This window comes from Petaurus breviceps, unplaced genomic scaffold, assembly GCF_028583685.1.
Source record: "Petaurus breviceps papuanus isolate PSGF00001 unplaced genomic scaffold, PetGlider_PUasm1.0 221, whole genome shotgun sequence".
NCBI lineage: Eukaryota > Metazoa > Chordata > Mammalia > Diprotodontia > Petauridae > Petaurus > Petaurus breviceps.
In genome coordinates this window covers 9,179,453-9,191,339 of record NW_027185877.1, presented here as the reverse complement: position 1 = coordinate 9,191,339, position 11,887 = coordinate 9,179,453, and the positions used below count along the sequence as shown (strand labels likewise).

Below are 11,887 nucleotides of genomic sequence, written 5' to 3'. Positions count from 1 at the left end.
TATTTTAATTTTATTCTAAATGCTTGGTATCTGATAGAAATATGGTAAAAATGTTTTCTTTTAAATTATTCCATAAAGAGAAAAATTACAAATGAGGGTATTGAGGCTGGAGGGACTTGTCAGCATAGTGAAACTGAAGGAAATTTGAAATCTAAAGAATTAACCAACTTATGCAAATATTTTATTAACAATGTATTAGTTTAAAATGTGCTTTCATCAGAATACTTAAATCATACTTTATAATTTAAAATGTCTTCCAATGTTTTTTAAAATATTTTAATTGATTATTTTATTTTTCTCCAACTGCAGGTAAAAACAATTTTTAATATTCCTTTTTAAACTTTGAGTTCCAAATTCTCTCCCTTCCTGCCTCCCCACCCCATCTCTGAGAAGGCAAACAATTTGATATAGGTTATACACGTGTAGTCATGCAAAACATATCTTAATAATCATGTTGTTAAAGAAAACATAGACAAGAAAAAAATCAAGAAAATAAAAAATAAGTATGCTTCAAACTGTATTCAGACAGTATCAGTTCTTTCTCTGAGGATGGATAGCATTTTTCATTACAAGTTCTTCAGGGTTGTCTTGGATTGTTGTATTGCGGAGAATAGCTAAGTCATTCATAGCTGATCATCTTACAATATTGCTGTTACTTTGTACCACATTTCACTTTGCATTAGCCCATGCAAGTCTTTCCCACTTTTTCTGAGAGAATCCTGCTCCTCATTTCTTATAGTACAATAGTATTCCATCACACAATTTGTTCATCCATTTCTCGATTAATGGGCATCCCTGCAACTTCTAATTCTTTTTTTATCATCTATAATTTCTTTATTTTTTATTATTTGTTGATTTTAAAAAATATGTTTATTTTTAGTTTACAACATTAATTTTCACAAGATTTTAAGTTACAAATTTTCTCTCCGTTTTTCCCCTACCCACCACCCCAAAACAGCAATCCCACTGAATACCCCCTCCCCCAATCTGCTCTCTCCTATAGCTTCCCCCATCCCCACTCAGACTTTCTGGTAGGGCAAGATGGATCTCCATACCCCAGTGCCTATATATCTTATTTCCCAGTTGCATGTAATATAATAATAATAATAATAATAATAATAATAATAATAATAATAATAATTTTTTTAAACATTTGATTTTAAAACTTTGAGTTCCAGATTATTTCCCCTTTTCCCTCATCACCCACCCTTACTGGGAAGATAAGCAATTCAATATAGGTTGTACATGTGTAGTTACACAAAACATTTCCATAGTAGATATATTGTGAAAGACTATATTTCCCTCCGTCCTATCCCACCCCCCCCACTTATTCTATTTTGTACTTTGACCCTGTTCCTAACTACCCTCCCCCCGATCCATTCTCCCTTCTACCACCCTCACCCTTTTTTATCCCCTCCCCCTCCTGCTTTCCTGTAGGGTAAGTTAGATTTTTATACTCAATGTATAAAAAAGTTATTACAATACTCTTTGAGCCAATTCCAAGGAGAACACGATTCACTCACTCCCCTTTATCTCTCATCTCCTCCACTATGAAAGCTTTTTCTTATTTTTTTTTGTGTGAGATAATTTACCCCTTTCTACCTCTCCTTTTTCTTTTTCCCCAGTGCATTCCTCTCTCACCACTTAGTTTTATTTTTTAATATCATCCCTTCATATTCAACTCACAACTGTGCTCTCTGTCTATCTGTACTCTTCTACCTGCCCTAATAATTTGAAGGGTCTTATGAGTTACAAATATAATCTTCTCATATAGAAATGTAAAGTTTAATCTTAACCTTATAAAGGACTTATCCCTTATACTTACTCTTTCCTCTTTACCTTTTTATGGTTCTCTTGAGTCTTGTATTGGAAAGTCATATTTTCTCTTCTGCTCTGGTCTTTTCATCAAGAATGCTTGAGATTCCTCTATCTCACTGAATGTCTATTTTTCTCCTGAAGTATTACACTCAGTTTTGCTTGGTATATGATTCTTGGTTATAATTTAGGTCCTTTGCCTACTGGAATATCATATTCCAAGCCTTTAATCTAGAATTTAATTCCAAGATCCTTTAATCTAGAAGTTGCTAAATCTTGTGTTATCCTTACTGTGGCTATACTATGCTTAAATTGTTTCTTTCTGGCTGCTTGCAACACTTTTTCCCTTGGGGAAATCTGGAATTTGGCTATGATATTACTGGGAGTTTTCACTTTGGGATGACTTTCAGGAAGTGATTGGTGGATTCTTTTAATTTCTATTTTACCCTCTGGTTCTAGAATATCAGGGCAGTTTTCCTTGATAATTTCTTGAAAGATGATATCTTGACTCTTTTTTTGATCATGGCCTTCAGGCAATCCAGTAATCTTAAAATTCTTTCTCCTGGATCTATTTTTCATGTCATTTGTTTTTCCAGTGAGATATTTCACAGTGACTTCTATTTTTCATTCTTTTGGTTTTGTTTTGTTGTTTCTTGATTTCTCATAAAGTCATTGGCTTCCCTTTGCTCCATTAATTTTTAAGCAATTATTTTCTTCAGTGAGGTTTTGGACCTCTTTTTCTATTTGCCAAACACTGCTTTTTAAGACATTCTTTTTTCCTCATTGATTTTTTGGACTTTTATAAATATAAATATGTTCAATGAAATATTTTCTAAGGTTTCTTCCACTAACATTCTATGGTATGAAGAATATGCCTATATATTTATGGAATTTCAGCTTTATTATTTCTTTCAATCAGTCCTATTTAAGTATTTGTCATTTGTACTACATGGAAAAATTTTGACAGATCTAAAACACTAGCATTGCACATATTTTTTCATTTTAAAGTTTTCCATGGAAGTTTATTGTAGGAATATATATTCTACAAGACAAGTTCACTAGTTTATACTTTAGGATGATTGTGGTAGAGTGGTATAAGTGCTCCTAAATTAAATATTTTCTCAAAATTAACTATAAAAACGAAATCTGACTATACTAGGAAAGTTCAACTGACAAGGAGTACCACGTAGGAGGTCATAAGGCATACATTAATATATGGGAATAAATTTATGTCTTGAGAGTTGACAGTGCTATATGTAGATTCAGTGGTATCTCTTTTTCATCATCCAATAGATTTTAATGAATTTAATTTTAATTGAATTTAAAAGACTATCAGCTCTTCCACTTATGACCTGCATGGCCTCAGAAAAATCACTTAACCTCTAGCTCAGTTCCTCATCTTTAAAATGAAAGATTTGGCCATTGCTAATGTAATGCTTACTAGTCTTTTCTCCTTCCAATCAGCCAGGAGACAAAGAAAGTCTCTTGGGGAATTCTGCTGCCTGATATGACCTTGTGGGACCTCCATTGTCTCCAGGGTGATGAATGTACAGCAGCTATGGGGGAGCATAATGGCTTCCTTATATTATCCCCTGAATTGGGAGGAACTGAGGCAAAACAGTGAGACTTTCTTATACACAATGACTGCATATTATCTTGATTGCCCTACCCTAGCATACCATCTAACACAGAGCCAGAGAAGCCTGTGCTTGACTTGGCTCATGTGAACAAAGACTGGCCAGATGGCCAAGATGATTGCTCTTATTAATCGAGTGAAGGCCCCAAATGGGGGGGAGGCAATTACCAGCCAAGTGGCAGTGTCTCCTCTCAGTGTGAGCTCATTAAAGGGACTGACTCTTCCTCTCCACCACCCAAGAGGAGCCATTGATAAACAAGTTTAGTCCTCTTGGAATTGGAGACTCCTGTAAATCCAGCTTCATATTTTAGGATTCTGGAATCAGTCATCTCCTTGTCCTCTGGTTTAGAATGACCCGAACCTGTTGGGGAGAATTCACAATTAAACTTACTCCAAAGGTCAATTTTCAGCTTCCCTCCCCCACTGCCTGGATACAGATTGGCCATCCCAGAGCCACAGGGTCTAGAATCTTTGATAGGAAGGTTACCAGTCTTCTTTGCCCTCCTATCTGTGCCAGAACTCCTAATGCCTCCCCTTTATCCATATTCACAAACAGATGAAAAGGTTTTTCCAGAGAGCGGAGTGCCAGCATGGGAGATGAAGTTAATACTTCCTTCAATTTGGAATAGAAGGAGAACCCTTCCTCCCCTTCCAACTCCCATCTTATTTTATCAGGTTCATTATCCAATAAGTATTGGTACAAGGGTTTGGAGAGGGCTGTTTAGGAGTCAATCCAATTCCTACAATACCCTACCACTCCCAGGAACTTTGTAATCTCTCTTTTTGTTCTTGAGAAGGGTGTCTGTAGAATTCCCTCAACCCATTCAGGATCTAATTCCTTCTGTCCCTCACTAATCAAGTGCCCCAGGTACTTGACTTCCCTTTCCACAAACTGCAATTTATTTTGGGAGACTCTTTAAGCCCTCCTTGCCAAGGTAGTTAAGTAACTGAATTGAAGCTTTGCTAACTTCTTCCCTCTTCCATCCTGTTACCAGCAAATCATCCACATATTGTAACACTTGAGTCCTGCTGGGGGTCTTTGAATTTCTCCAATATTTTTTTAGGGATCTGCCCAAACAAATTTGGGGACTCTGTATATCCTTGAGGAAGGACATAACACCAGTACTGTTGTTTTCTCCTGGTTTCTGGATCTTCCCACTCAAAGGCAAAACTGTCTCTACTATCAAGATTCAAAGGGCCCAAAATTCATCTTTTAAGTCTTATTACACTAAACCACTTGCTTCCTTCAATAATTCTTCCCAAGATGGTCAGGGACCACTGGGTGAGATGGCAGAATGATTTTATTAATCTTCCTAAGGTCTTGCACCAATCCATAGGACCCATCTCCTTTTTGGACTGGCAGAATAGGAGTATTGAAGGGCAAAATGCAAGATTCAAGAAGAGCTCCCCCCCGCCCCAACAGCTCCTGGATTATCGGTTGGAGCCCCCTCCTTCCTTTGAGAGATATGGGGTATTACCTTACTCTCACCACTGTAGTTGGGTCCCGGGTGTTTAATTTTTATAAGTGTTACCTTGACACTGCCTTACTTTGTGGGGCTTGCCCATACCTCAGGGTAAATCCATTGATCTTCTGCTTTTAAAATTAACATTTTAGTGGGAACCTTCTGAGTTCCTCTAGTTACCAATTGAATAGCCAGTTTAGTAACTAAATCTCTCCCCAGTAAATTTAAGCCAGCCTCTGGAACTAGGAGTAATTGATTTAAAGCAGTGGTTCCTTTGCATTCAAATTCTAAAACTTCTGTGAGGAGAACAGTGAAGTTTTTGCCCTTTACCCCAGAGATAATGAGCGTGTCCTGCTATAATTTGGTTCCCTGAGGCAGTTGGGTTACTGATGACTGAGCCGACCTGCTATCTATCAAAAGCACTATCTTTTCTCCTTTAGGCTTCACCCTTAAATTTATCAAGGGTTCCGGGTGAGTTGTTTCTATGAATCCCTAACACCCCTAATCTAACTCCATTAGGGAATAGACTTTTTGCTCAGTCTGGTATCCCAGGCAGTTTCTCATCATATGTCTCTCTTTCTTACAGCTCCAACAAGTGAGGGGCCCTCACCCTCTCTCTTCTCCTTTCTTTTCCAATTGCCCTTGCATTTTTCTTTCCCTACCCCTGCCTTCTCTCTGGTTCTATGGTTTCTTCCATTGCCCTGGTGCCTTTTGCTGTTCCATGTGTTGGGTAACACTTTGAATGGTTTGTACCAAGATTTTGGCTTTTTGTTTTTGCTTATCATCTTCCCTTCTTACATGAACTTTTGTAGCTTATTCCAATAAATTCTCCAGAGTTCTATTGGTTGAGGATGTGCACCTAAGCACATGGTCCTTTGTTTTAGGTATAGTGGAGAATAAAATTAAAGAATTCCATAAAGAAATAAATATAAGAGAACTTGACTAGATGGCCTATAAGGTACTTTTTAGTTCTAGATTTGTGATCCCATTATTTTTTCCTCTCTTTTTGTGCCTTTTGGTATCTATTTCCTCAGTTTGATCAGACAATATGAACCAGCCAATAAAATGATTCTTCAAAACTTGATCAAATATAGGTCATTATTTGAGGCTTTTAAATAATTGCATATTGTTCAAAAGTCTTAGGATATAGAACCATAGCAATTATACAGTTAATACACATTTCATAACATTTCTAGTCCTTTTAAAATCAAAACGTTAAGGGGGAAATGGTCAAGAGGTCGAATATTTCACAAGTTTTTTTTTTTTGTATACTTTTCTTAATGTTAGGCACAACAAAGCTGTATCCTGCTGATATCAAAGTTCAGTTCAAGGACACATATGCGCTGATGGGTCATAATGTAACATTAGAGTGTTTTGCCCTTGGAAAGTAAGTACAATTTTTAAAAAATTAAGATGTAGAGTAACTATTTATGCTTTAAGAGAGAAAAGGAGGAAAGCAACTGAAACCATTTAGAAAATTCAGATCCATCATTTCTCATTGTGATGAAAACTATCACATAATTAAGCTAACGGTCTAGGCTTTAGCATTTTGTCTTATCACCTTATTTTTATATTTAAAAATTATTATTAATTTGTGATAGATCATTTGGGTTGCTGGACTGAAGTAATACTTTACTGCCACTGGAGAAGCTTTTCTTACCTGACCTCTAAGCAAATATATTTAGTATTTTCATTGGCCCTTCTATCCTTTTATCTTGATTCACTAAAGGAATCCAAATAAAAAAAAAATAGGTTTCCTGTTCCACCAATTTCCAGAGACATGGGGAATGCCACTGGTCTAGGAGCAAAAGGAAGAGAAAATGTTTTTGTCTTGCTTTAACCATTAAATTTCTACAACTATCTTACACATTTTGTCCTCTCTATCCTTTATAAAGCCCTGTTCCTGAGATCCGTTGGAGAAAAGTTCTGGAACCAATGCCAAGCACAGCTGAGATTAGTATGTCTGGCGCAGTTCTTAAGATTTTCAACATTCAGCTTGAAGATGAAGGAACTTATGAATGTGAAGCTGAGAACATCAGAGGAAAAGATAGACATCAGGCAAGAATTTATGTCCAAGGTAGGTAGAAATCTCATTTGATTTACATACAAAATATGTTTCTTATATTGAGAGACACTTTCTATACTGAAGATTTTTTTTTCAACTCTATAGTTTGATCAGTGTAGGGAACTTAGACTTTCTCAGTAGCTCCTCTATATGATTTACATTTTTGAACAATTGCTTTGGGACTCTAAGAGGTTATATTTTGTGCATGGTTACACAGCTAGGTATCTTTCAGAGGCCAGATTTAAAACCAGATCTTCCTAAATGTATCCATTAGGTCATATGGACTTTCTCTTTAAGATAAGCAATTACCAAATACATCAGGTTGACACCATGCACATATTATTTTTTCAATTATTTAAATTCTCAAACTAATCCTGTGAAAAATTCTCATGAAATGAGTTACTAGTTGAATAAGTATGATACATATCTTCTCATACAGATGGATGTCAGATGTCACATTAGATCACCAAGATCCATTGTAGAATTTAATTAACTTTGTTCACCAGACAATTTTAGTGATGATCAGCTCCTTGACAAAGCTATCTTTACTCATTTATACTTTCTGTTATCTGTCTTACTTGCCATTCACTAGGAATTCCTCTTTCTCCCCTTCTTCTCATCTCACATAAGAAATCCCCTACTGTCTCTTCCTTCACTCCTATATTGGATGAAAAGGTAGACCTTTCAAAGGCCAATGCCTCTGCAAGTGTGATGATCTTGTCCTCTCTCAACTTTTCTAGCAAATTGTCCCCTGAAAAGGGGAACAATTCCCTCCTCTATTTCCTTCAGTTTCTCTCTACTGTCCCCTTAACTGTCACCTGCAAATATATCCATGCTTCCCCTCTCCTTAAAAAACAAAAACAAAGGGGGCAGAGGATGGCAGAGTAAGAGCAGGGACTTCCCAGATCTCTTCCCCCAAACCCTCCAAATACCTGTAAAAGTGATTCTAAACAAATTTCAGAGGAGAATGCATAAAAAGACAATGAAACAAATTTCCAGCTCAAGACTACCTGGAAGGTCAGCAGGAAAGATATGTTGTACCAGGCTAAGAGAGGAGTGCATGAGAGGGCAAGCCACACCAACACAGACCAGACCCCAGCAAACCTGAAGCAGTCCTCAGGGGGCTGAATCACTGATAGCTGTGGTAGTTTCCAGACTTCTTAATCCACAAATGCCAAAGATACTTTGGAAGTTCAGTAGGAAAGGTCTGTTGGACCTGGGTGAGAGAGAAACACAATTGAGCCCTGGCTGCAGCATAGTCCCAGCCCAGCAAACCAGGAACAGGACTTGGAAGTGATTGAATCAGCTGTGGCAGTGGTGGTGGCAGTGGTGGCAGTGGTAGTGGCAGATGGTGGCAGTGGTAGTGGCAGATGGTGGCAGTAGCAGCAGCAGCATCAGTGACTGTTTCCAGAACTCTCAGCCCACAGATAGTAAAGGGATGGAACAACTGTTTAGAAGGAGATTATAGGAGTTTCTTTGCTGGCACTGAAGCAGGACCCTGTTGCTTTGCCCTTACTTGGATCTGGGTCACAGTCCTGGGTGGTACTCTTAAGGCAAGGAGGAACACTGGCATAGCAGAGCTTGTGGCAACAGTGGAGAGGGAATCCTCTTCACAGTTCCAGGGCAGAAAAGAATGCTTGTGGTCATTCATAGACCAGAGCACAGACTAGGAGAGGAGTAAATACTTCTCCTTATATCACCTTAGAAGAACTGAAAACTCACAGGTCCCTAGAAGTATCTCTGAAAACATCTGCACAAAACCCTTGAAGCTTGGGGCAGTATGCCCTTCACACTGGAAACAGAGCCATACTTTAACACAGAGTTAAAAGGTGAAATAATAGACTGGGAAAATGAGTAGATAATGGAAAAACTCAGACCATAGAATCTTACTTTGGCAACAAAGAAGATCAAAACATACACTCAGAAGAAGAAAACAAAGTCAAAGCTTCAAAGTCTAAAGCCCCCAAGAAAAATAGGTATTAGTCTTAGGCCATGGAAGAGCTCAAAAAGGATTTTGAAAAACAAGTAAGAGAATTAGAGGAAAAATTGGGAAAGGAAATGATAGTGATGCAAGAAAATAATGAAAAATGAGTCAACCACTTGCTAAAGGAGGCCCTAAAAAATACTGAACAGAACAACACCTTAAAAAACCGACTAGACAAAATGGCAAAAGAGGTCCAAAAAGCCAGTGAGGAGAAGAATGCCTTAAAAATCAGAATTGGCCAAATGGAAAAGGATGCCCATAAGCTCACTGAACAAAAATAATTCCTTAAAAATTAGAAAGGGGCAAATGGAAGCTAATGACTCTATGAGACATTAAGAAATTATAAAAAAAATGAAAGGAATGAGAACATAGAATACATTATGAAATATCTCAATGGAAAATCAAATGATCTGGAAAAAAGTTCCAGGAGAGATTTAAAAATTATTGGACTACCTGAAGGCCACAATCAAAAAAAGAACTTAGACTTCATCTTTCAAGAGATTATCAAGGAAAACTGCCCTGATATTCTTAAATAGAAATTGAAAGAATCCACCAATCACCTCCTGATCCCAAAATGAAAACTCTCAGGAATATTATAGCCAAATATCAGTGTTCCCAGGTCAAGGAGAAAATATTGCAAGTAACCAGAAAGGAACAGTTCAGGTATCATGGAGCCACAGTCAGGATAACACAAGATTTTGCAGCTTCTCCATTAAGAGTTTGTAATATGATACTCTGGAGATTAAAGGAACCAGGATGAAAACCAAGAATTACCTACCCATCAAAACTGTGTGTAATCCATGGGGGGAAAAATAGATATTCAGTGATATTATTGGATTTTAAGCATTCTTGATAAAGGACCAGAGCTAAATAGAAAATTTGACTTTCCAATGTAAGATTCAAGAGAAGCATGAAAAGATAAACAGCAAAGAGAAATCATAGGGTTATTAAAGTTGGACTGTTTACCTTCCTACTTGGAAAGATGATTATTTGTAACTGATTAGACCTTTCTCATTATTAGGGTAGTTGGAGGGAACATGTACACACACACACACACATGGAAAAATATAGACAGGGAACACAGGGTCAGTTGAATATAAAGGGATCATATCTAAAAAATAAATTTAGGTGGTGAGAGAGGAATGTACTAGGAGAAGGAGAAAGGGAGAGGTAGAATGGGGGTAAATTCTCTTACATAAAAGAGGCAAGAAAAAACTTTTGCAGTGGAGGGGAAGAGGGAGGAGGTGAAAGGAAATGAGTGAACCTCACTGTCTTCAGAATTGGGTTGAGGTAGTAACATACACACTCAATTGGGTGTGGAAATCTATCTTACCCTATAGGAAAGTAGAGGCTAAAAGGATAAGAGAGGGGGGATGGTGTAATACAAGGACAGCAGATTGGGGGAGGAGGTAATCAGAAGAAAAAACTTCTGAGGAGGGACAGGGTGAAAGGAGAGAGAGAATAGAGTAAATGGTGGGGGAGTGGAATAGGATTAAGGGTCTTTCACAGCATGATTTATGGAAGTGTTTTGTGTGACTACATATCAATCTAGTTGCTTGCCTTCTCAATGAGGGTACATGAGGAGAGAGGAAGGGTGAGAATTTGGAGCTCAAAATTTTAAAAACAAATGTTAAAAATATTTTTACATGCAAATAGGAAGTAAGATATGCAGGCAGTGGGGTATAGAAATCTATCTTGCCCTACAGGAAAATAGAAGGGGAAGGGGATAAGAGAAAGGCAGGGAGGTGATAGAAGAGAAGGGAGATTGGGGGAAGGAGTACTCAGAAGCAAAACATTTTTGAGGAGAGACAGGGTGAAAGGAAAGAGGGAATAGAATAAATGGGGATGGGGAAATAGGATGGAGGAAAATACAGTTAGCAATTGTAACTGTGAAAAAAAATTGAAGCTCATTTCTCTGATAAAAGCCTCATTTCTCTAACATAGGGAATGGTGTCAAATATAAAAGAATAAGAGCTATTCCCCAATTGAAAAATGATCAAAAGATATAATCAGTTTTCAGATGAAGTATTTAAAACTATCTTTAGCCATATGAAAAAAATATTCTAACTCTATCGATCTATTGAAATGCAAGATAAAACAATTCTGAGGTACTATCTCATACCTGTTAGATTAGATAATTTGACAGAAAAGGTAAATAACAAATGTTGGATGGGATGTGGGGAAAATGAGATATTAATGTACTGTTGTTAGAGTTGTGAATTGATTAAACCATTCTAGAGAGCAATTTGGAACTATGCCCAAAGGGGTATAAAACCATGCTTATCCTTTGACCTAGCAATACCATTACGAGGTCTGTATCCCAAAAGAGATAAACAAAAAGAAAAAGTACAATTATGTACAAAAATATTTATAGCAACTCTTTTCTGGCGGAAAAGAATTGGAAATTGAGGGAAACCACATCAATTGAGGAATGGCGGAATAGGTTGTGGTCTGTATTTGTGATGGAATCCTATTGTACTGTAAGAAATGATGAGCAGGATACTCTGAGAAAAACCTAGAAAGACTTACATGAGTTGATGCAAAGTGAAATGTAATGGGTACAAAGTAACCCCAATATTATAGGATGATCAGCGGTGAATGAATGACTTAGTTATTCTCAGCAATACAATGATTCATGACAACACTGAAGGATTTAGGATGAAAAATGCTATCCATCTCCAGAGAAAGAACTGATGGGGTCTGAATACAGATTGAAGCACCTTTGGGTCTTTTTTTCACTCTTTTTTTTTCTTGAGTTTTTCATGTCTGTGTTTTCTTTTGCAACGTGACTATTATGGCTATGTTTTACATGACTTACAAATGTAACCTATATGGAATTGCTTGCCTTCTCAATAAAGGGGCAGTGGAAGGAAGGCAGAGAATTTGGAACTCAAAGATTAAAAAATAAATGTTAAAAATTTTTG

General features: G+C 37.1%; 1 protein-coding gene across 4 annotated transcripts in view; it reads left to right on the top strand.

The window, feature by feature from the left end:
• The window catches only part of CNTN1 (contactin 1), a 337,786-nt gene that overhangs the window by 170,929 nt on the left and 154,970 nt on the right, over nucleotides 1-11,887 (top strand). For all 4 annotated transcript variants that reach the window (XM_069094831.1, XM_069094830.1, XM_069094832.1 and 1 more), the window contains 2 exons: nucleotides 6,202-6,301; nucleotides 6,810-6,991. In XM_069094831.1, the coding sequence (XP_068950932.1) occupies nucleotides 6,202-6,301; nucleotides 6,810-6,991 (282 nt within the window). The remainder of the gene's footprint in view (nucleotides 1-6,201; nucleotides 6,302-6,809; nucleotides 6,992-11,887) is intronic.